The sequence below is a fragment of the Lepidochelys kempii genome, chromosome 5 (genome assembly GCF_965140285.1).
Source record: "Lepidochelys kempii isolate rLepKem1 chromosome 5, rLepKem1.hap1, whole genome shotgun sequence".
Taxonomy (NCBI): domain Eukaryota; kingdom Metazoa; phylum Chordata; order Testudines; family Cheloniidae; genus Lepidochelys; species Lepidochelys kempii.
Genome location: NC_136384.1, coordinates 35,225,311 through 35,251,220, shown reverse-complemented (window position 1 = coordinate 35,251,220; position 25,910 = coordinate 35,225,311). Strand labels below are relative to the sequence as shown.

Sequence of the window (25,910 nt, the reverse complement as noted above, 5' to 3'; positions counted from 1 at the left end):
AAATTAACCACAGATACTCCTAATGAAACTTTTACATTTTAAAGCAGAATATGTATAGCAATTTGAAACTTATTTAAATATAAAATGATAGGAATGCTTTGAATCTGCTTCATCCTACAACTGTGACTTGGAAAGCAGTAACACCCACTGTGATGCATGAAACTTACACCTTTAAAACCTTCCTTATTAGTGGACATTCTGGTGATTCTCTAGAAACTAGGGTGCAGTATTTGCTTGATTGTGTGAATCTATCTTAAACTGAAGTCCCAGACAATAAGTAGACTTTATGGTGAAACTAAGTTTAGCTCAAATACATACATCCATTTTTCTGTTTCATCCCAAAATACTGAAGGGGAAATATTTAGGTTTCACAGATTTTCTGGTAGTTGATCAGAGCTTTAATGTAAATAGCTCTTGTAGTCATGATTCCTCTCAGAACCAGTTACTTTAGTACCCTGGCTCCATATACCACTACACAAGACCAATCCAAATTCATAAGAACTTGCACTGTAGGACTACCTCCTTAATGTGGATAGTTTTAGCTGACAGACAATGGGTGTAAGGTTTTACAGGATTCTAACAGTGTATAATTTGTTCACTTAGGTGGTGTATGTATCAGATTTTTTCAAAGTGAGGGGACGTACATTTAAACCCAATGAAGAAGATTCACATACGACTCTACATGAGACACCAACAAATGGAAATCACTATGGCAGTAATCACCAACCATGATCCTGTGAAGTCTCCTGCTTTCTAAAAGGAAAATGAATTCATAAGTCTCCATATGTAAAATAAATGCCTTTTAAGGGACTGCTGCTGCTATACCTCTTGGATGCTCACTTTACATGTGTATATAGTAACATAACAGCATTGTGTATATCTAATAGCTTTAAAAATCTTTTAAAAAAATTCTAATTCAAGCTTACTGCTTATAAAAACACTTCTGTAATTTTTTATTAAAATAACATGGTAACACTTATGTACAAACAGCACTGTGTATGTAAGATGCTTTGCTAGAATGCTTCAAGTTTTAAATACATACACCATTAAATGTCTGTCTTGGGGGTGAAAATGGCAAACTGGCCTGATGCCACCAGTCTAAAATTATTCTGCTCCGTGAACAAGTCTCAGATTGCTCCCAATCGGTAATGAGCTTCCAGAACATAGATTTTTTATAGGTAGAGGCTTGCAGCAAACACAATGTCTCTCTTGATTTTGGTAATTCCTATCAAAAAGAAAAAACAGATTAGTATTATTGTGTCATAAAATATATAGGTAAGAGCTGAACCTTGCAACCCTAGATTGTGGTACCCGTACTAGTCTCTGAGACTTATGTATTCTATGTGCACGGTGTAAGTCATGACTTTAGACCCATGGATAAAGTACAGTGAAAATCTATCCTTGAAAGGGTAGCTGCATTATCCTTTTAAGCAGTTTTTTTTCATAAAATTTGGTAGATTTAATACTTATAACAGCTAGCTTTTACTACTATTGCAAATAAACTCTCTAAAGCCACGTCAGACTTTCCAGCACCCATACCTCTCTATAGAAAGAATCAAGTTGACAATGTGTTAAATTACAAGTGCTTTTTCTCTCAGATAATGTAGGATTTTCAATAATAATTCAAAAGAACTTGGCTTGAATATTTTCTTTAGAAGCTGAAATAGATTTAATTCATAGGTACATACTTTCACCCTTCTATTTATAACCATATTCTAAATACATACCTTCAGCAAACTTATTTTCCAGCTCTGTGTTTCCTATGGCCTTTGCTGCTTGACACATCTGTCGAAGCAATTCTTCTAGCCGCCTCATACAACGAATTATGCTACCTAGATAAAAATGAAGCCTTTGTTTTTTAGCAGTCACTTCACTTAATGGCAACAAGAAAGTTGACTAAACTCATTACATGACATATCATTAAATGTAACTTGAGCTTCTGCGTGAAGGATATCCTTAAACAGTACAGCTTCAGGCCTACTTCCTTAAGTACAATGCTTTGGATTTGTAACAGAATTCCATTTTAAAAACCACTGACTTCATATGCCAACTTACATTCCCACAGTCCAGCTTTCATTTCTAGAAATTAAGTTTATTGGCCATGTAAAAGAACTCTTTGCCCCTGACACTTTAGTTGCTACCTATTTCAATCAGCTGCTCAAGAGTTTTAGAGAGCCTGAATATTGCACAAGAAATTTAGCCTGCACTGCAGGCTCACTAGCCAGAGATGCTCCAAGTATCAAGACTTCCTCCTACCATCGCCATGCATTCCAAAAAAACTCCAACCCCATCTAAAGTAACTTTTCTATGGAAAGGTGATTGTCGCTTGTCCAGACAATTTTTGCCACTAGAGAAGTATAAAATAGAATAAAAGTCATGAACAGCTGAAATACAGATAGCCTTGAAAGAAACAACCAATAGGCATTTTGCACATAATTAGCTCTTTTTCCAGAGTCTTTCCTTCATTATAAACTGAATACCTGAACTGACAGTAGCATTTGTTTTTTGATACATGGATTCCCTTGTCCACTGTTCAAACTAAGGGACACTCGGATTCTAAAAGCAATGGGCTATAAAGCAGGGAGATTACTGAGCAGATGGGCTTTGAATGTAGGTGTTAAAGACTTTGTCCCATTGCCAGCTCACTTTCTCTGCTACAATGAATGGGGCTAGTGGAGACTGCACTAGATTCTGGTGCATGACATGTTCCACATCCTGTACAGGCGTGTAGCATAACTAAGTACATGTAAGCACAGTACTTGATATACCTAAAATAGAAGGGATGGTAAATACATATAGTGTGCTATTATATAATTTTTGCTTCTTTGTTACAATCTAATTTAAAGCTAGTCTGTGATGTGGAAATATCTGTCCAGTATAGATTTCACATTTGACTAAACAGCACTGAAGTGATATCCACATGGAGAACAAGAAGCTTCAGTGTAATTTTTTATCTAAATTTCCAGCAGATAGTGCACTATCTGCTGTGGACAAGCTTCTCTTTGATTAATTTTTTCAGGCAGAGTTGTGACTTCACAGACGACTGATCCTACAAAGCACAAACTGGTCTGGAGGAAGACTGTAGAAGTGACAGTCCAGAGTAATTTATCTCTGCCACCCAGGCCTAAAGACACCCCTCTTTGAAAATAAAGCCTTAATTCCACAATTGTCTATATTCAGTGAAAGCCTGCACACATTTGTTTTGTTAAGGCATTCTTCATATGAACACATTCATTGCTGCCATTACGGCAGGAGTAACTCCTACAGTATCTGTAAAACCGCTTGCAGCCATTGCAGGTTAAAAGCCGCATGGCATCAATTACTGAGACAAAGCACGAGTCCAAAATAAGTGAACCATCAGCAGTTCCCCTGAGCATAGCCACGCTGCATTTTGGCAACGTCAACTCAGTTTTCTGGAAGTCCCTGCTAGAGTCTGTTCACAAGAATATAATTCCACCAAGCACCAGCTTGCACAGAGAGGCTTCTTTATAGCTGTTGCAGACAAAACAAAGTTGTACACAGCAACCAGTTATTCCTAAACCTACATTATCTTCCTTTTAAAAAACCAAGTCAATCTATAAATGTTTAAACCGATTATTGCTTGGCAGTTTTCTTTTTCAAAACTCTAGGTCCCTTTTCTCTCCCGTTCCCCCCCTCACTTCCACCCCACTATGGCTTGTAAGTATAAGATCCTGTCATGGCCACTTTACTTCTGATTGTTAGGGACTGGGCTGATTTCTAGTCACAAATCAATGCTGCTGCTGCTATTTAGCAAGAAACCTTTCTTTGGAAATGATGCACAACACTCCACCCCCATTTTGGAAACATCTTCCTGCATTCAAAGGCTCAGTCTGCAACAGGAACATTAGGTGCTGCAGTTAGTACACCTTCACTACTGAGGGCAGCTGTAATGTAGAAGGACAGAGCTGCTCAGAAATGTTTTGCCAAATCTATTTTAGATTCGATAAAACTTGTTCAAACACCCGGCAGGTTTCTACTGGAAACCTGTGAGTGTTTAGGGTCTACAGCTTGTGGCAGAGAGCCTGCCAGCCACTGGAACACTGGCAGGAGTCAGGCATTCAGTTTATAGTGAAGGAAAGGCTCTGGAAAAAGAGCCAATTGTGTGAAAAATGCCTATTGGTTGTTCCTTCAAGGCAGTTCATGGTTTTTATTCCATTTTATACTTCTCTAGCTGTAAAAATTATTTGGACAAGTGACAATCACCTTTCCATAGAAAAGTTACTTTAGATGGGGTTGGGGGTTTTGGTTTTTTTTTTTGAATGCTTGTGATGGCTATGGTAGATCGTGATATTTTGAGGATTTCTAGCTATTGTGCTTATAGTACAAGCTAGATTTCTTGTGGCTCAGGTCTCTAGGAGCCCTGGGGATTCCCAACCCCAGGACAGTCTACATGGCAGGGCTGCCACAGACTCTGGGAGCCCTGGCAGCAGATCACTCAACTGACATTGTCAGTTTTATTTCTTTTCCCCCAGAAACACTATGTTTCACTATTTCCAAAATGACATTTTTGTCTTGCTGAACAGTTTCCAAATTCAGTTTTATTCCAATGGAGAATTAACCCAACTTCTGAAAATCCAATATTTCTTACAGACTAAAAATCTTGAGTTTTGACCAGCTCCAAAAGGGGGGGATCAATTCGTTTGTTTGTATAACCGTCAGCGTTAAAAATGTCCAATACCCATCTAGCCTACAGCTTCCCTCATTGCTACTGTTGGTGATGCAGATACACTGCTCATGAGTTACACAGCCTAATTCTTCCACCAGAGATCCTGCCCAGGTGCCTGCTGGTCCAGATCACAAAAAACCTGGATCAGGATTTAACTGTCTCCCATGTAATAGCAAAGAACATACCTGCTAAGCAAGCCCTTCCTCTAGCCACTTGCTGTGCAGAAAAAAAGGGAGGAAAAAACAGGGGGTTGTATCTAAATCATCATTGTGCAGTGTTTTTACTCAGTACAATTTGGTGTTTTTGTAATAATGAGGAACAAATTAAGTATGCAAATGTTTAAGCTCTCCCCTTCCCCCCAGAAGGTCAGATCCTCACATCTACCCCTGTCCACAACACAAAGGGGAACAGATGATATTAATCTTGTCCTCAGTGCCAAATGCCTCCTACCACCATGCCAAAGTTTCTAGTTCTCACCCCATCCTATCCCACCATACTACATGTTGCTTTCAGTGTGAAAGAGAATCTTGTAGTATGGGGGCAATATCAAATTAGAAAGAGTTAGGGTTTGTCCAGACAAAATAGTTAGTGTGAGACATGCCAGGGTGTAAATCTAGTGGGTCATGCTCTAACTGTCTATGTGGATTTTGTTAACATGCACTAGAAGTTCCCTCGTATGCACTGACCTACTACCAACATCTAGACAAGCCCTTCAATAGAGACTTGTATTTAATATAACAATAATCACAGTGTTCCTTATTTTATTATTCATTTTCATATTCAATTCAATAAAAGCTTGTTTTTTAATCTACTTGAAACCCCTATGTCAATGTACCACAGGATTCAGTGTCACTATGCTGCAGAAACTCAGGTGCTTTGATATAAAAATGTAGATGCAGTGTGGTACAAAGTCCACAATGCTTTATCTGGGTAAATCTTCAGAGAGAGTCAGCATTTATTTTTGGACAATTCTGCAGGAATTGTCTCCTTTTACAAACCCCTTTAAGGGACGAATCATGCATCTTCACCCTCACAAAAGATGAAAGATAGACCCATAAGGTTAGAGGAAAAGTCTGCTGGCTCCACCATTGCAAAGAGTGACCGGAAGGCTACGGTAGCCATAATGGCTAACAGCAAACAGCCTGGGCTGTGACTCTGTTCCCCATTTGCAGCCAGCAGTCCTCTTATCCAGAACACAGGAAGTATGTAACAAATGGAAAAGTTGTATTTTTAATTGCCTTTGTGTGGCCTATTCAGCCAAGAGTGAACTGGGAAACACAAGAAGAACGGCTAGCTGGGAGTAGCTCTTGATTTCCATCATCTGTTTCCCTCCTTATTCCTTTGGAGCGTATCTCCAAGGGATACAATTTCTTCCAGTGGTCAGAAAGGCAGCCTCTCAATAGGAGGAATCTGCTGAGTCCAGAAGTACTGATTGCCAGGTTTTCTGTTGGTCACAGGAAACCTAGCTCAGTAGGCTTTTGGCATTAAACATCAGATTTCCAGCATAAACTAATGATAGCCAGGAATTCAGAATAAATGAGCAAGAATGTGTCAATTTCCTTATTTCAAAGATTACCGAAACTGATGGAACACAGTAACCTTGTGTAGGGAAGAAAAGTGCTAGCCAACACAGTGCTGGTCACAGCGCTGCTGGCAGGGCAGGCTAGGACACGTGTTAAGCATGTCACCTAATCATTATTAAAACACTGGTTCTTAAGATCAAAGGCAACACAAACTCGCCCTGTTTTTGATCTTACGATGAAGAAATAGTAATTAAACTGACATGATGCTGAGCACCATTCCGCCTGGACTGCTGCCCGTGATGTAGTCATGCTGGTTAACTTGATTCACCACAACCACCTTCAAGCACAGGGAGATTCTGCCACATAGACCAGCCCCCAGAGCAGGGGAAATTCTGTTTTTGTCCTTTAGCTTTGGAGGAACTTGCTGTCTCTTACACGTGTATGTAGGTGATGTAAGCCATAAAAGTGGAATCCTAGGGCAGGATAATGGAACTGTAGAAATTTCCCTTCTTCAAAGAAGAAAAGGGGAGGAGTGAAACAATTTTTGGTTTGAGGCCCAATTTCTTGAGGAGGCCTGGGGGTTGCTGCCTTCACTGAAAGTGTATTACACCATTTGAAAAGAGGCAAAGGAATTAGGCAAGGTTCATGCTGGACGTTTTATATAACCATGAAGTCACATAATGGCTCACAACCCTCAACCTCAGTGGAATTAAGCATTAGGAATGATCTACTAACTCCTTAAACTCCAGCTGCCCTTCAGACTCCTTGACAAACAAAGAACAAAAGCCACTAGCGCGAATGAATCAGCAGAGTTTTCATAAGGACCCGACGTGGTAGTGGAGACACTACTTGCCTGGAGAGTATTGAGTATTATAGTAAAGCACTGGTTCTGCTATCGTTAAGGTCAAAAAGGGCTACGTGAGTACAATTAGCATAACAGGAGTCTGCAAGTGTGGCCTGTTGGATGCTTATGCACACAGTGCACTAACTTGCCCAGAACAGCTATAAATGTGTATGTGAACTTTCCCTCCATTGTGCTGAATCCTTGAACTAACAAGAGACCAGAAGATTCCCTTCATTGACCTACATGCTTCATATCACGAAATGACAAGACCTATGGTACTATGGGCAAGCAATCGCCTTTCTTTGTGTTCTCCACAGCCCCAAAAGTTCAAAAATATCTACAGGCCTGTCTACATGGAACAGAGCCTTAATAAGTAACCAAGCAAGGTTACAAAGCTCATGAAGTATTTATACTTAGCACAGGACGTGAATCATATTTGCTTTCTCCTTACCAGTTACAGTCTAACAGTACGTCATTTAAGAATGTGCAGAACTTAAGTCTTAGACTTCTCAGCCCAACTATTATCACTGCTAATACCTTTGGTCTATCCTCTGCCCTATGATACTCACAAAGTGCAATGTTTTACTTTGCTAGTAACTATTTCTGCTGGCAAACCACAAACTGATGATGACAGTACTAATGGGAAGGAGCTTCTAAATCTCTGCCAGATCCACCAATGTTATTAGGCTTCATGCAGACATTTTGATAAGAGTATAAGCTAGTGTCTTCATCCCACTGTTCTGGCCTCCTTATGATCTCAAGGTGGCCTGATCTGCTCTGTCTTCTTACTATGAAGATCAGGGGTACAGAGTACTGAGCACCTGTCAAGGTTCCTTCCCCACTCTGAACTCTAGGGTACAGATGTGGGGACCTGCATGAAAGACTCCCTAAGCTTATTCTTACCAGCTTAGGTTAAAAACTTCCCCAAGGTACAAACTTTGCCTTGTCCTTGAACAGTATGCTGCCACCATCAAGCGTTTTAAACAAAGAAAGAGACGTCTTTGGAGACGTCTTCCCCCAAAATATCCCCCCAAGCCCTACACCCCCTTTCCTGGGGAAGGCTTGATAAGAATCCTCACCAATTGGTACAGGTGAACACAGAACCAAACCCTTGAAAAATCAATCAGGTTCTTAAAAGAAAAGGTAAAAGAATCACCTCTGTAAAATCAGGATGGTAAATACCTTACAGGGTAATCAGATTCAAAACACAGAGAATCCCTCTAGGCAAAACCTTAAGTTACAAAAAGAGACAAAAACAGGAATATACATTCCCTCCAGCACAGTTTATTTTACCAGCCATTAAACAAAAGGAAATCTAATGCATTTCTAGCGAGATTACTTACTAACTTAACAGGAGTTGGAAGGCTGCATTTCTGATCTGTTCCCGGCAAAAGCATCACACAGACGGACAGAACCCTTTGTCTGCCCCCCCCCCCCCCAGATTTGAAAGTATCTTGTCACCTCATTGGTCATTTTGGGTCAGGTGCCAGCTAGGTTACCTTAGCTTCTTAACCCTTTACAGGTGAAAGGGTTTTGCCTCTGGCCAGGAGGGATTTTATAGCACTGTATACAGAAAGGTGGTTACTCTTCCCTTTATATTTAGGACACGCCCCCCAAAACACAGATAGGGTGAAATACTGGCTGTGATTTCTTCCTGGAGCTCTAGGCGAAAACAGAGTTAATAAGACACATGCATCACTAAATATACTACTAACTGGATAAAGACTAACAATATTTCCCACACCTTAAGGACGATTTGGACCAGTTGATTCTGGGAAACTTTCACAGGAGAGTGCATTGGCCACTTTGTTAGGAGCTCCTAAAATGAGTTGTATGTCGAAATCAAAATCTTGGACAGCTAAACTCCACTGAATAAGTTTTTTGTTATTTCCTGTGGCGGTACGAAGCCACTGTAGCGCAGCACGGTCGGTTTGTAGGTGGAAATGCCGTCCCCAGACATATGGGTGTAGCTTTTCCAGAGGGTAGACAATGGCGTAACATTCCTTTTCACTGATTGACCAGTGGCTTTCCCTCTCAGACAGCTTCTTGCTGAGAAACACGACAGGATGGAACTCTTGATTCGGTCCTTCCTGCATTAAGACTGCTCCCACGCCACACTCGGACACATCTGTGGTTACTAGGAATGGTTTGTCAAAGTCTGGGGCCCTTAGCACAGGGTCAGAAATGAGTGTCGCTTTAAGCTGGTTAAAGGCCTTCTGACAATCTTCAGGCCACAGAACTGCATTTGGCTGTTTCTTTTTGGTTAGGTCTGTCAGTGGGGTGGCAATCTGCCTGTATTGCGGTACAAATCGCCTGTAATATCTGGCCAAGCCTAAGAAGGATGGGACCTGTTTCTTCGACTTTGGGACAGGCCATTTTTGGATAGCATACACTTTGGCCTGTAGGGGGTTGATAGTTCCTTGACCCACCTGGTGTCCAAGGTAAGTCACTCTGTTTAGGCCTATTTGACACTTCTTAGCCTTAACAGTTAGCCCTGCCTCCCTTATGCGCTCGAAGACTTTTTGTAGATGTTCCAGGTGTTCTGCCCAGGAATCTGAAAATATGGCCCCATTGTCAAGGTAGGCGACTGCATATTCTCCCAATCCCGCTAGGAGACCATCTACAAGTTTTTGGAAGGTGGCGGGTGCATTCCGCAGCCCAAAAGGGAGCACATTAAATTCATACAGCCTGACATGCGTGATGAAGGCTGATCTTTCCTTGGCAGATTCATCTAGCGGTACTTGCCAGTACCCCTTGGTTAAGTCCAAGGTAGAGATTCCAATAGTTCATCTGTGCGTGGCATTGGATAGTTGTCTGGACGAGTTACAGCATTTAGCTTACAGTAGTCCACCTGGTTTGGGAACTAGAACCACTGGAGATGCCCATGCACTGCCAGAGGGGCAGATTACACCAATCTGTAGCATATCCTGGATCTCCCGTTCTATAGGAGTTTTAGCTTGAGGAGATACCCGGTAAGGTTGGGCTCTAATTGGGTGAGCATTACCTATGTCAATGGAGTGGTATGCCCGTTCAGTCAGACCTGGGGCGGCTGAGAACATTGGCGCGTAGCTAGTGCACAGCTCCTTGATCTGCTGTCGCTGCATACACCCAAGGGTCATGGAGAGGTTCACCTCTTCCACACCACCATCACTTTTCCCTTCGTAGTAGACACCTTCAGGCCACTCAGCGTCATCTTCTCCCTGGGCTGTAAACTGACAAACCTTTAATTCTCTGGAATAAAAGGGCTTTAGAGAATTAATATGCTACACCTTACGTTTTCGGTGGGGAATGCTATGAGATAATTAACAGCTCCCAGGCACTCTTGGACCATGAATGGCCCTTCCCATGACGCTTCCATTTTATGGGCCTGGAGCGCCTTTAAGACTATGACCTGGTCCCCTACTTTGAAGGAACGCTCTCTGGCATGTTTATCATACCAGGCTTTTTGCTCTTTTTGAGCATCCTGTAGGTTTTCTTTACCAAGGGCTAAAGAGGTTCGGAGGGTATTTTGTAGGTTGGTTACAAAGTCCAGAATGTCAGTTTCTGAAGAAGGTGTGAACTCCTCCCATTGCTGCTTTACCAACTGTAATGGCCCCTTAACCTCGTGGCCATATAAAAGTTCAAATGGTGAAAACCCTAAACTGGGATGTGGTACAGCTCTGTAGGCAAAGAGCAACTGCTGCAACACTAGGTTCCAATCATTGGAGTGCTCATTTACGAATTTATGTATCATGGCCCCCAAAGTTCCATTAAACTTCTCCACCAGGCCATTTGTTTGATGGTGGTAAGAGGTGGCAACCAATTGGTTCACCCCATGAGCTTCCCAAAGGCTTTCCATAGTTCCTGCCAGGAAATTAGTTCCTGCATCTGTAAGAATGTCGGAGGGCCAACCTACCCTGGCAAAAATGTCCGTTAGTGCCTGACACACACTTTTAGCCCTGGTGTTACTTAGAGCTACTGCTTCTGGCCAGCGAGTGGCAAAATTCATGAAAGTCAGTATGTATTGCTTTCCTCTGGGTGTCTTTTTCAGAAAAGGACCCAGAATATCCACAGCTACTCGCTGAAATGGAACCTCAATGTTGGGGAGTGGCTGGAGAGGGGCTTTGACCTGGTCTTGGGGTTTTCCCACTCTTTGGCACACCTCGCAAGACTGGACGCAGGTAGAAACATCCTTGCCCATTCCCTCCCAGTGGAACGACTTTCCCAAATAGTCTTTGGTTCTGTTCACCCCAGCATGGCCACTAGGATGATCGTGGGCTAAGTTTAAGAGCTTTACCCAGTACTTAGTTGGAAATACCAACTGTCTCTGAGGATGCCAGTTTTCCTGGTGTCCATCAGAAAGAGTTTCCTTGTTATAAAAGTCCTCTTTCTACAACAAACCTGGATCGATTAGAAGAGCTGAGAGGCGGTGGGTTGCTCTGTGCCGCCGTCCAAACTCTCTGGAGGCTTTCATCTGCTTCCTCTTCAGTCTGGAACTGTTCCCCTGATGCTGCGGACATCAGTTCCTCATTGGATTGTAGACCTGGGCTTGGTCCCTCTGGAAGCGATCCAGGTGATGGGGCTGTTTCCGGTGACTGTGAACCGCTCTCCGCTGGTGCACTATGTTGGGGTTCAGGCTCCCGCTAAGCCTCTTGTGTAGGGTTATCTGCTGCTGCCAGTGCAGTGGGGCTCTCTGGTGTTGGGGTTGCAAGTACTGGATTCAGTGCTGGCAATGGTTCTGATGCTGGTTGTTCCGCTGCTTCCGGTTCTGAGACTAGCTCTGTCTGGGTCTCTGTGACTAGATCCACTACTGCTGTTGCAGACGTTGGCATGGGGTCCAGTTCCATCACCTCTGACAGGTTCCTGGTAGAAGTTTCCGGAACAGAGCTAGGTGTGACAGCTTGCTTAGCCTGGCTGCGGGTGACCATTCCCACCCTCTTGGCTAGCTTCACATGATTGCCCAAGTCTTCCCGCAACAGCATGGGGATGGGATAATCATAGAATATCAGGGTTGGAAGGGACCCCAGAAGGTCATCTAGTCCAACCCCCTGCTCGAAGCAGGACCAATTCCCAGTTAAATCATCCCAGCCAGGGCTTTGTCAAGCCTGACCTTAAAAACCTCTAAGGAAGGAGATTCTACCACCTCCCTAGGTAACGCATTCCAGTGTTTCACCACCCTCTTAGTGAAAAAGTTTTTCCTAATATCCAATCTAAACCTCCCCCACTGCAACTTGAGACCATTACTCCTCGTTCTGTCATCTGCTACCATTGAGAACAGTCTAGAGCCATCCTCTTTGGAACCCCCTTTCAGGTAGTTGAAAGCAGCTATCAAATCCCCCCTCATTCTTCTCTTCTGCAGCTAAACAATCCCAGCTCCCTCAGCCTCTCCTCATAACTCATGTGTTCCAGTCCCCTAATCATTTTTGTTGCCCTTCACTGGACTCTCTCCAATTTATCCACATCCTTCTTGAAGTGTGGGGCCCAAAACTGGACACAGTACTCCAGATGAGGCCTCACCAATGTCGAATAGAGGGGAACGATCACGTCCCTCGATCTGCTCGCTATGCCCCTACTTATACATCCCAAAATGCCATTGGCCTTCTTGGCAACAAGGGCACACTGCTGACTCATATCCAGCTTCTCGTCCACTGTCACCCCTAGGTCCTTTTCCGCAGAACTGTTGCCTAGCCATTCGGTCCCTAGTCTGTAGCTGTGCATTGGGTTCTTCCGTCCTAAGTGCAGGACCCTGCACTTATCCTTATTGAACCTCATCAGATTTCTTTTGGCCCAATCCTCCAATTTGTCTAGGTCCTTCTGTATCCTATCCCTCCCCTCCAGCGTATCTACCACTCCTCCCAGTTTAGTATCATCCGCAAATTTGCTGAGAGTGTAATCCACACCATCCTCCAGATCATTTATGAAGATATTGAACAAAACCGGCCCCAGGACCGACCCTTGGGGTACTCCACTTGATACCGGCTGCCAACTAGACATGGAGCCATTGATCACTACCCGTTGAGCCCAACAATCTAGCCAGCTTTCTACCCACCTTATAGTGCATTCATCCAGCCCATACTTCCTTAACTTGCTGACAAGAATACTGTGGGAGACCGTGTCAAAAGCTTTGCTAAAGTCAAGAAACAATACATCCACTGCTTTCCCTTCATCCACAGAACCAGTAATCTCACTGCAAAAGTCCACGTTCCTCGACAGCTCTTGTTCTGGACCGGCAACTTGGCTGTAGGCAAGTCAAAAGAGTTTGACTTGAAGGGTTGAATCGTCACTTGGACCTCTGGGTTGACTAAATTGGGGTCCACTAAGGAAGCATGGATAGCCGACATTTGTGCTCCGGCGTCCCTCTTCCCGCCCACACTCACAGTTTCCCTCCGCTCTGAGGGTATCTGGGAGGCATCTGGGCCTGGGGACCTCTGGTGTGATTCCGGTGCGATGAACTCTAATCCTTTGGGGTTCTTGGGGAAGTTGGCCTTTACATGCCCCGGCTCGTTACATTTAAAACATCGCCCAGCTGACTGGTCATTGGGGCGAGGTGGGTTGCCAGAGAATGGTGTGGTGGGGCGATAAGGTATCTGGAGTGTTCTTTGGGGTGTAGAGTTGGGGCCTTGGGCTGCCCCCGGTAGTAGGGTGTGGTCTGAGGCTGTCCCTTCTGGTATCCGCTCCAACTGCGACCAGGGTTGTTCCTCTCTCCTCCATCCACCCATTTTGTTCCAGTTTGCCCCGCCTCTCTGGCGGTCTGGGACTGGGGACTGTGCTCGTACTGATCAGCATAAGAAGCGAGACTTCCTGCTGAGTCCATTTTCTTATCCAATAAACACTCTTTTATATCATCCTTGGACATATTCAGGAATTGTTCCTGTATAATCAAATCCCACATTCCTCCAAAGTTAGTTATAGCCCGTCCATTGAGCCATTTATCAAACAGTTCTGTCATCTGGTTTACATAAGCCACATTACTTAGTCCAGGCCCTCGCTTAAGGGTTCGAAATTTTACTCTGTAGGTTTCGGATGTAATTTGAAATTGCTTTAAAACCAAATCCTTGAATTTATTATAGTCAGAAGCCTCCTCAATAGGCATCTTATTGAATATGTCCAGAGCTCTTCTAGTCAATTTTGCAAGCAATGTGGTCATCTTGTGAGCTTCAGGAATTTTATGGAGTGTGCACAGTCTCTCAACGGTGAGAAAATATTCAGCAATATCACTGGATTCATCATACTGCAGACATAGTCGCTCCCATTTGTGGATTGTTAGGGTTATTCGGTATATTCTGCTGAGCCTTTGCCTTCTCCATTTCCAGTGCATGCTTCCTCTCTTTTTCCCTCTCCTCCTCAGCATGCTTCCTTTTTTTCCCTCTCCTCCATTTCCATCTGTCTGAGTTCTACCCGTCTTTCATGTTCCTTTTGTCTTTCCTCAGCCTCAAATCTGGCTTATTCCCGCTTCTGTTGAACATTGCATTCTGTCATCCTAACCTCTCCGTTTTTAACTAACTTTACACCCGAGAGTTAGAAAGAAAACAAAAAAAACCTGGCTTGTAAAATTTTGTTTTGCTGTACCTGATACCTTTTGTCTCGGATAGCTGTTCTCAGCTTACAGAAAAATCGTTTTTGTTATGCCTGCTGCTCTGTCCCCCAGGCAGAGAGACAGAATCAAAAGCTGCAATCACCTTTTACAAAACCTTTTAAAATCCTGCTGTGCTACTGGTTCAAAATGATCCCAATTCTCCCACCATGTCAAGGTTCCTTCCCCACTCTGAACTCTAGGGTACAGATGTGGGGACCTGCATGAAAGACTCCCTAAGCTTATTCTTACCAGCTTAGGTTAAAAACTTCCCCAAGGTACAAACTTTGCCTTGTCCTTGAACAGTATGCTGCCACCACCAAGCGTTTTAAACAAAGAACAAGGAAAGAGACCACTTGGAGAAGTCTTCCCCCAAAATATCCCCCCAAGCCGTACCCCCCCTTCTCTGGGGAAAGCCTGATAAGAATCCTCACCAACTGGTACAGGTGAACACAGAACCAAACCTTTGGATCTTAATGATCCAACAATGAAACAATGAAAAATCAATCAGGTTCTTAAAAGGAAAGGTAAAAGAATCACCTCTGTAAAATCGGGATGGTAAATACCTTACAGGGTAATCAGATTCAAAACACAGAGAATCCCTCTAGGCAAAATCTTAAATTACAAAAAGAGATAAAAACAGGAATATACATTCCCTCCAGCACAGTTTATTTTAAACAAAAGGAAATCTAATGCATTTTCTAGCTAGATTACTTACTAACTTAACAGGAGTTGGAAGGCTTACATTTCTGATCTGTTCCTGGCAAAAGCATCACACAGACAGACAGAACCCTTTGTCCGCACCCCCTCTCCAGATTTGAAAGTATCTTGTCACCTCATTGGTCATTTTGGGTCAGGTGCCAGCGAGGTTACCTTAGCTTCTTAACCCATTACAGGTGAAAGGGTTTTGCCTCTGGCCAGGAGGGATTTTATAGCACTGTATACAGAAAGGTGGTTACCCTTCCCTTTATATTTATGACAGCACCTTTCTTGAAACATAAGTTCTACTGCCAAAACTTTAGGAAGTGGGAAAGCGCAGCCAGTATTGTGTTTCTCTTGAGATCTGTGCTGCACTTTATACTGAAGTGGATTGACTCCCATCTGCTTGTGAAGAGTGATACCCTACCCTTATTTCTAGGAACCCTACCGCAGACATACCAATGGTTTGGAGTGGAAGGAGGGACTAGTCCCATTTCTGGGCCCATGCTTCCCCTTGGTGCTCCATACCTAGGTTTACCCCTGGAGTCAGGAGTCTCTTCTCTGGTACCTTTGCTGTGGATAAAACTAGGACAGCTTGTAAGCCCTCTTTGGGTTTTGTTGTAGGGAGTGAAATCTTTGGCTACTGTCAAGCACCACTTTCTTAGCAAGCCTCTCCCCAAACAAGATTCTATCTGAGAATTTTAAGGCACAAAGAAGAAAAGGGGGAACAAAGATCAAGAATTCAAAATCATGCAGCTGTTTTGAAGGGGGACATCACTGGGAACACAAATAGATGGGAGCAGGGGAAGGAATACATTCTCTGAAGTGGCTGCACCTAAGAAACTACCAACAGCCTAAGAGGGTCTTCTGAGGATTAGTATTTGTATGGCACTTTGCAAAGTATTATTAATATTTAATTCTCACTCCGTTCTTTACTGATTTTTCCTCCTATAAATTAAAGCTTGGATCATGGTGCATCACAAAAAAGTAATAAAATAATATTAATAGCCTTAAGAGTGTTATTGAGGAAGAAGTCACTTGTAACACTATAAAAGTGTACCATTTTGTACAGCACCAAACAGAGCTTAGTAAGCAAAAAGTAAACTAAAGAATCTTCTAGTGTTCCATTTTTAAAGGAAAGTAGTTTTTGATAACCCATGTCGTTTTCTGAGCTGGCAACAGAACAAACAAAACAATAAAATACAAAACAATATCAGTAGGGATCAGCTTTCTAAATGTTGACAGCTGAGACTCTGGCATCAAGTTAAAAGGTTTGAAAGAATTCCCTACAAGACTTTACAAAATACAAGTTTCACATTCTGTGCTCTCCACTAAATCAAACTGCATGCACAGTGTCCCTAAAGTATCTAACAGAGAAGAGCTAGAAAATCAGACCACCACATTTTTACTTGTCAGTAAGCAATACACAAATATTCCTGAGTGCATTAGATACTGAATTGAATCTAATGGATTCTCTCATCAGAATACAAATCAAGTCCCTTTGCATCTCATATTTTAAAAGATAGATATGGGAAGTCAGACTGTCAGGAAAACAACTTTGTTCCTTTAGATGTCAAAATGAATAATCTTTGTTGAGTTTGTTATGGAAACAAAAAACTGATTTTACCATGGCAACTCAGTGAATCGGGGGGGGGGGGGGGGCGAACTTACCCTCAGAAATCACAGTTGAAATTAAATCATTTTTATATTCATTAAAGCTGACTTAAGTAAAAAAACTTCCCTATCTAGTACATTTTTAAGACTCCCTCCCAGCTTCTTTCCAAAATATTTTCTCCTCTGACTTTGTAATTAAGTGTGAAGGACTTAACTTCTACAAAACTGAAGTTATGAAGCAACAATCTCCACTTTCCCTTACATACTATTTTTATGGTCATCATTAGCGGATATAACAAGAGTTATAGATTTGTTGAGGCAAACATTTCGGCTTTGAATAAGAAACTGAGCATTAAAATTCTTCTTGTAAGCACAATATACTGCAATTTTTAGGATTTCTATGTTTTATAAATGCTACTCTTTTTGGTTAAATAAACTGGTTATTTATTATCGAGGGGTGAGTCAAACCCCATAAAATATTTTATAGTTTCCAAATTACCAAAACAGCTAAGTAGACTTAAAATGATTTCTACACAAACTAGAAAAAGTTTGTGGTTTTGTACTACAGAGAAAGCAAATACTTGAAAATATCTGGCTTGAGTAACTTTACAGTACTTTCAGAAGGATATTTAGAACCAGGTTTGGGCCTTTCAGATTCCTAATTTTCTCCCAACAGAAGAATGCAAACTTTAACCACGTCACAAAGAACAGAAGTCAATCACACAGAATTTGTGAACTGTACTACACTAACATTTCATAAAATGGAAGTTTTAAAGCAACATACCTTCAAAGACATCGGTCATTTTGCAGATGTGAGCAAAAGTAGCTCCATTTGCCCATGTGTATACTACATCCATTAGGTTGGGTCTGAAGGAGTTTAGGTAATTTTCCTCATCGATTTCCAATTTAGCTTCTGCTGAAACTTTGGCAATTCTTTTAGCACATTCCTTTAACAATAAAAGGTTTAGTTTTAAAATCAAGTTGCAGTGTGACAAATTCTTCAAAACCAGAAACTAACTCATTGTTTACACTAGAATTTGAAATCTCATTAGAATAAATGTAACCAAGCAATTTATAGTGCAGTTATTAACCTATATGTAAGAATCTAAGAATGATACATGTTAATTGGACAAGCTCATGAAGGCCTTACATGCAGCTTGACAGCATTTCTCTGTTTGTGTGTGTCTGAACATTACATGGTAACTTTTGAACTCTGCATCTGATCAATTTCAAAAATTTCAGGTAATGTGTTCTAGGCCATCAACAGCCAGAACCCTATTGATTTCGGGGAAAATTGGAAAACCAAAAAGGGGAAGACAAGGGACACAGGAAGCCCACTGCATCTGGTTAGCAGAGCTACAGTTTTAAGGATCCCTACAGTTGCCTATAGCAGTGGCTCTCAACCAGGGTATGTGTACCCCTGATGGTATGCAGAGGTTTTCCAGGGGTTACATCAATTCATCTAGATATTTGCTTAGTTTTACAACAGGCTACATAAAAAGCACTAATGAAGTTAATGCAAATTAAAATTTCATAGAGACAATGACTTATACTTCTCTAGATACTATACACTGAAATGTAGGCATGTTTATACTCCAATTTATTTATTTTATAATTATATGGTAAAAATGAGAAAGTCAGCAATTTTTCAGTAACAGTGTGCTGTGAAACTTTTGTATTTTTATGTCTGATTTTGTAAGTAAGTAGTTTTTAAGTGAGGTAAAACTTGGGGGTACGCAAGACAAATTAAACTCCTGAAAGTAGTCTGGAAAGGTTGAGAGCACTGGTATATAAAGCAAACATGTCATTGAAGGCACCCAAATTAATGCCTTCCTGCACACCACCAGCCTGCTCATTCTCCCAATAGAATTTAACATGTTGACACCCTGAATGACTTTTATCCCAGACTAACAATAATGGGGTGGTGGAGGGAATGGGCACATGCATATAGCCCCTAGCATGGGGGGGAGAATAGGGTACCCTGTTATAGGGGAGGAGAGAATATGGGGCACACAACTCCTGGTTGAGGGAAATGGGGGGCACAACCCCTAATGGGTGGCAGGGGGTAGATTGTGGGATCCTGATATGGAGAAGGGGGCATACAGAGTCCCTGGCCAGGGGGAAGGGAGAATGGAGGGCTTCGGAATTCACAGCAAACCCCTGGCTGTGGGGAGTTGCAGGGAGTTCCAGAAATAGAAGGGGAAGGGAGGGTGGCACCCAGGGAGCCCTGAGCAGGTGGGAATGGAAAAATTCACAGAGTCCCTGGTGTGTGCAATAAGCTTGAACTACAGAAGCGATGACCCTCTAATTTGCACAGGCCTCAAAAAAAAGAATGTATAACCAAGAATAACAAAATCCACTACTATGATGGCAAAGTCTTGTGCTACTATAATTAGACAAAGAATTCACCAATTTTACCAGAATTAAATCTCATCCTGCACTTACACATATGCTTAATTTTATGCCAGTGAGCTGTCCCACTGAATTCAAAGAGATTTTCACTGGAAAATTACCTGCATTTGGCGAAGTGGTCCTGCCAATTGCTCTGTCAATTTGGGCATTTCACTGGACTGAAAAAGAAAACATTCAACAAACTCATGAGCTGCATATTCCCAATTTAAATCAAGATAAATGCAAAATCAAACCTGTGACATTACCAGATATGTTAGTGCCATATTAAACCTTTCTAATTCCCTCTCAAACCTGTTATCACAAATACTAAAATCTACTTCAAGTAGGTTTATTTAAAAATAGAGCATCTATCAGTTTCTCCAGGTATCCTTAACATGAAAGTTAAAATATAAATTAACTGAACACAAAGACTTTCAATGAAGAAAACATGCTAATGGGAACAAAAGGCATCCTTTTTCTGTACTAGATACACTTAAGACAGTCCCTCTGTTAAAACTTAAGTTTGAATTTTCAATATAATAAATTATTCTAGAATGTACCAATAACTTTATTATGAATTTGAAACTTTACTTTTAATTAAGAATGTAAAATAATGTATAGGTGGAATTTTTATTTTTAAAAGAATGATGTGTGAAGTGTCAATGGGGATGAATGAGAATCTCAAGGCCAGTGGTTCCCAAACTTCAACTGCCTGCGGAACCCCTTTCCCTAAACTGTGAAATCTCGTGAACCCCCTCCTAAAAAGGAATATTTTCAGGGATTTAACTTTAAATTTCCTCTGCACTCAGCATAGCTCCTGCTGCCGGACCCCGTTGACTGCCCTGGTCCACTGAGCTCGGGCTGCAGGTCCTGCTGACCACTAGGGCTCGGGCTGCCAGCCCCAACTGCCCGGCCCCACTCTCCCTGGGGCTCGGGCTGCCAGCCCCGTGCAGAGCGCTGGGATTCGGGCGGCCAGCTCCCACACTGTCTGCCCAGCAACCGGGTCCCACCTGCTGCCTCCAATGCCCAGGGTCCTCTGGCCGCCATTAGTGAAATTTTTCTGGCGAACCCCTTGTAACGTTCTGCGAACCCCCAGGGGTTCGCGAACCCCAGGTTGGGAACCACTGCTGTAGCCTAACCAAGAGCAACAGCCTTCTGGGTCCTGCTTTGAGTCTGGATTCACTGCTGTAACTAATAGATTTTACGATCTATTATATCATAGAATCATAGAATATCAGGGTTGGAAGGGACCCCAGAAGGTCATCTAGTCCAACCCCCTGCTCAAAGCAGGACCAATTCCCAGTTAAATCATCCCAGCCAGGGCTTTGTCAAGCCTGACCTTAAAAACCTCTAAGGAAGGAGATTCTACCACCTCCCTAGGTAACGCATTCCAGTGTTTCACCACCCTCTTAGTGAAAAAGTTTTTCCTAATATCCAATCTAAACCTCCCCCACTGCAACTTGAGACCATTACTCCTCGTTCTGTCATCTGCTACCATTGAGAACAGTCTAGAGCCATCCTCTTTGGAACCCCCTTTCAGGTAGTTGAAAGCAGCTATCAAATCCCCCCTCATTCTTCTCTTCTGCAGGCTAAACAATCCCAGCTCCCTCAGCCTCTCCTCATAACTCATGTGTTCCAGTCCCCTAATCATTTTTGTTGCCCTTCGCTGGACTCTCTCCAATTTATCCACATCCTTCTTGAAGTGTGGGGCCCAAAACTGCACACAGTACTCCAGATGAGGCCTCACCAATGTCGAATAGAGGGGAACGATCACGTCCCTCGATCTGCTCGCTATGCCCCTACTTATACATCCCAAAATGCCATTGGCCTTCTTGGCAACAAGGGCACACTGCTGACTCATATCCAGCTTCTCGTCCACTGTCACCCCTAGGTCCTTTTCTGCAGAACTGCTGCCTAGCCATTCGGTCCCTAGTCTGTAGCTGTGCATTGGGTTCTTCCGTCCTAAGTGCAGGACCCTGCACTTATCCTTATTGAACCTCATCAGATTCCTTTTGGCCCAATCTTCCAATTGGTCTAGGTCCTTCTGTATCCTATCCCTCCCCTCCAGCGTATCTACCACTCCTCCCAGTTTAGTATCATCCGCAAATTTGCTGAGAGTGCAATCCACACCATCCTCCAGATCATTTATGAAGATATTGAATAAAACCGGCCCCAGGACCGACCCTTGGGGCACTCCACTTGATACCGGCTGCCAACTAGACATGGAGCCATTGATCACTACCCGTTGAGCCCGACAATTTAGCCAGCTTTCTACCCACCTTATAGTGCATTCATCCAGCCCATACTTCCTTAACTTGCTGACAAGAATACTATGGGAGACCGTGTCAAAAGCTTTGCTAAAGTCAAGAAACAATACATCCACTGCTTTCCCTTCATCCACAGAACCAGTAATCTCATCATAAAAGGCGATTAGATTAGTCAGGCATGACCTTCCCTTGGTGAATCCATGCTGGCTGTTCCTGATCACTTTCCTCTCATGCAAGTGCTTCAGGATTGATTCTTTGAGGACCTGCTCCATGATTTTTCCAGGGACTGAGGTGAGGCTGACTGGCCTGTAGTTCCCAGGATCTTCCTTCTTCCCTTTTTTAAAGATTGGCACTACATTAGCCTTTTTCCAGTCATCCGGGACTTCCCCGGTTCGCCACGAGTTTTCAAAGATAATGGCCAGTGGCTCTGCAATCACAGCCGCCAATTCCTTCAGCACTCTCGGATGCAACTCGTCCGGCCCCATGGACTTGTGCACGTCCAGCTTTTCTAAATAGTCCGTAACCGCCTCTATCTCCACAGAGGTATGTTATCATATGTTATCATGTGTTCCGTTACTTAACTTTCTATTACACCTGAGCAATAGCTTACGTAGGCATCACTTCCATTACAGTAAATTACTAGCATCTTTGACTCTTCACTTCTTGAGTCAACATAGGTGCCACATTTTGCTATCCATCTGTAGCAATATCTTACATGAATGATTTTGTTAAAATATGTTCACAATACTAAGCATCACTACAGGAAAACACTTCAAATTTCTTCAAGTATCAGCTGCATATATAGTGAAGTATTTAGCACCTACCATTAACAAACTGCATCACAGTTAAAGGAACTGGCTTTACTACTGTATGAATATTTATTTTGAATTTCAAAGGCCGTAAGTCCTTGTCAACAATTCGTACTATGGACTGAATTAAAAATAACGTGTGATCTTGATACTTTTATGAAAGAGGCAATATTAAAATTCTGAGTAACTCTGACTTAAGTCCATCCTATACAGTTATTACTATGACTTACCTTTAATCCTCCTAGTGAGGATTCCACCCCCCGACCCCACAAAATACTGGAGTAAAATCAGAACACTTATTCCAGTTCTAAATGGGGGAAGTCTTTGTGAAATTAGTATAATTTTATAAGCCAGTAAACACACAGATACTGTTTCTAACAAAAGTTATATTTACTCCTCTCTCATAAGAGATGTCTTCTTAAACACATCAAAAATCAAAATTTCCAAGACTAGAACGTTTTCTTTTATGTTGCAAAGCACAGAAACAGATGACTGAGCATTGCAGATTATGTCATTGAACTTTATTTATTTAATCAGAAGCTAGTATAATGGGGCATCCATGACACGCTGTGTGATTTAGAAAGTTTGGCAGGCAGAGGTTGGGTATTTCAAAGAGGTGACATGGCTCAGCTGTTATAAGAGGTCTATTTGTATTTGAATCACATTTTAAAAGATGGCAAAGTGCCAGTACAAAAAGTTAAAAGGGTTAGGACCCTCAAGACTGCTATACATCTAAGGCTTTTAGATTTTATCTGAAAAGCCTGATCTTTGTATTGTGTTTTCTGCTTTTTTGCAGCTCTATTGGTGTCCACAAGAGCACAGGTGAGGATTCTTGACTTACATGAAAAAAGTCAGAAATACCCTGCCGTTTTCAATAGTGGCCACCCTAATAAAAGTTTTGCTGTAAATCCAAATTTTTTACCTACACTGGAACCACAGCAGTGTCTTGACAGTTTCCAATGCAAGTTATGATTTTTCCTCAAAAGAGAGCGTGCATGCTGATGTGCTGCTCCTCCACTGAACTCTTCACTCTAGCTTCTAGGGAGGGTGGACTGTACGTGTGTGTCAGGCTTGAGGCTCTTCATTAACAGCCCCACTGCCTGGGGACCAGACAGTAACAGATTAGTCACCCCAAGGGGCTGAGAGTCCTGAATCGTCATGAAAATATTTTAACAAAATCATTCATGCAGGACATGCTAACAGATAGTTTCAATTCCAGTTTTTTCCAATTAAGGTTTGTTTGTTTTTTAATTTTATTTGTATTTTTATTAATAGAGTCCCTCTCCTTTGGGTTGAGATGAAAAGAGCTTCCACACTTGTACATGAGGGCCTGTAGACCTACTTGAAATTTTCTTGAGTAGGGATCAAGTGCTTGGATTCTCAGTGTTAGCTAGCACCACATTAGGCATCTCTCTAAATGGACATACACCTGACAATTTTGAGGTATGCAGCATTGGCCTTATGGTTTATGTCAGTGTTTATGCCTCGCCACTGAGCTTGCTGCCAGCCTAATGGAGTCCATGGATTCATCCTTAGCTTCAGTGGTGATGGTGGATATTTCCTTTACTATCAACTTGAATTTACCATGGTTCTAAAAGTTAAGGCTTTTTAGGTCACTGCACCAGAACATTATAGTTCTAGCAAAGTCTATGGCTGCCAATGAGTCTACAAGGGCTGCTGAAGAAGTTTAAAAGTCCTACTTAGGGTGGCTTCTTTTAGACATTGTGGAGAGATCAAACTGTGTGGTGTTCTGAGAAAGGCAGAAATTAAAACAGAGAAGCAAAGAAGGGAGCCCTAGAGAGTGGGAAGATCTTGGATGTGAGCAGTCGTCATTCTGCATGTCTGAGTGAGTGAGAAGGAGGAGTTTTGCATGTATGCTGTCCCAGAAATTATCTTCATTAAAAGAAAGAAAGCTAAGTCTCCCCCAAAATGAGCCACTTCCACAGAAACTCAGTTTGTCATCCAGCATTCTTATTGGCTGATAACTGCCATCACCTCTGTCTCCATTGACACTGAAGTTGTAAGAACCTTCAGAATTCCCAGGATACTCACCGAGATTAGATGTAGGCATAACCAATTGTAATTTGTATTCCAAATACATGGTCTACCCACTTCCTTTATACTACTTGTTCCTATGTAATTCGAAATAGATTGTTATACTTTCCAGCCACTCTCTGGGAAAAGCAGTCGTTCCTAAAATATAGTTTAAACCTTGTCCTGTAGCTTCAAATCATGACCATGTACAATAACTCTGCTAGTATGTTTCACCTCAGAGTCTTATGTCTTTTTTAGATACGGTACCCGTGGCGACAGGAACCTTGGAAGTACCCAAGTTAGACTTGTCAAGGAACTGAAGCTGTTGCTCACGAAGAGTGAGTGAGTGAGTGAGTTAAGGCATTGCCATTCTAGAAGAGGGATAGAAGTGCTATTGTCCAAGAGAAGAGGGAATGGGGTAGATAATCAGAATACCAAATTTTAGCAAAATCTGATTTTATCACAACTTGCCAAATAGTTTTTTTCTTTAGTTATAACAAAATTATTACCACAAGATGGTCCAAGAACCTTCCTGTACTTTCCTCTCATTCATGAATATCCTTTTAAAGACTGCTTTATGCAAACAAAACAGACCACAATATTCCAGATGCAGCCTAACACTTTCCATAGGAGATACCATTATTTCTTTTCTTTGAAACTTATTTTCCTTTTCATACAACCGAGTATGCTGATAGACTCAGTTTGCGGAGCTGGGTACTGCAATCATCATGGTACGGCTCATCACACAACTCAAAAACATTTAGTTGATTTTTTTCAGGTGTATTTCACCATGTTTATAATTACCTAATTTTCTGGCAGTAAAATTAACTTGATACTCCTCTGCTCGAGGATTTACTGTTATTAACTTCATGCCAGTCAGCTTTTGATTTATCCTGCTGGGTTGATAATGATGCTTATGGTTTCAAAATTCACAATTGTCTTTATAGTACCTTTAAGACTTTACCAGAAATGCAGGAGAAGACAATCTACTCCTAGTGAATGCTGTGGCAGCTGTAGCAGACGCAGGAGACTAGTCAATGCCTGACCTATAATTGGACCCCGCAGCAACCCTCACTGATCTGTACTTCAGTAAAGTGGAAACCTGGACATCTGATTTCAATGTGGGTCTGGAGTTTACTAGAACATGAATTTAGTTGTTCTACTATAGCTTTGATAGAAACTATGCTATAGCTTTTATAGAAACAAACAAATTATGATTTCTGAAAAGTAACTCACATTCTCTTGAAATACAAAGCAGCTTAGTAATGCAGTTGCTTGTTCTGCAGATAAGTCATTGAAGAGACCATTAAACATCATTTCTGTCAGGAGCAGTTCATCAGCACTATAACGGAGAAAAATGAGAAGGAAGCTTAAGTAACAGACCTCTTAAGGAGTATTTCTAATTATATACACTTTGCATTATAAAGTACATTGCGTTCACAAGAGAGAATAGCTTTTTATTTTGACAGTTTACTGGAAAACTGAAAAAT

At 42.1% G+C, this 25,910-nt stretch overlaps 2 protein-coding genes across 10 annotated transcripts in view; one reads left to right on the top strand and one right to left on the bottom strand.

The window, feature by feature from the left end:
- The window catches only part of PLPP1 (phospholipid phosphatase 1), a 136,722-nt gene extending 131,224 nt beyond the window's left edge, over positions 1–5,498 (top strand). For all 5 annotated transcript variants that reach the window (XM_073343943.2, XM_073343948.2, XM_073343947.2 and 2 more), the window contains one exon: positions 604–5,498. In XM_073343943.2, the coding sequence (XP_073200044.1) occupies positions 604–732 (129 nt within the window). In that variant the 3' untranslated portion in view covers positions 733–5,498. The remainder of the gene's footprint in view (positions 1–603) is intronic.
- The window catches only part of MTREX (Mtr4 exosome RNA helicase), a 102,376-nt gene continuing 77,392 nt past the window's right edge, over positions 927–25,910 (bottom strand). For all 5 annotated transcript variants that reach the window (XM_073343937.1, XM_073343938.2, XM_073343939.2 and 2 more), the window contains 5 exons: positions 25,657–25,762; positions 19,433–19,489; positions 17,704–17,866; positions 1,728–1,832; positions 927–1,225 (listed from right to left, as the gene is read on the bottom strand). In XM_073343937.1, coding sequence (XP_073200038.1) covers positions 1,173–1,225; positions 1,728–1,832; positions 17,704–17,866; positions 19,433–19,489; positions 25,657–25,762 — 484 coding nt within the window. In that variant the 3' untranslated portion in view covers positions 927–1,172. The remainder of the gene's footprint in view (positions 1,226–1,727; positions 1,833–17,703; positions 17,867–19,432; positions 19,490–25,656; positions 25,763–25,910) is intronic.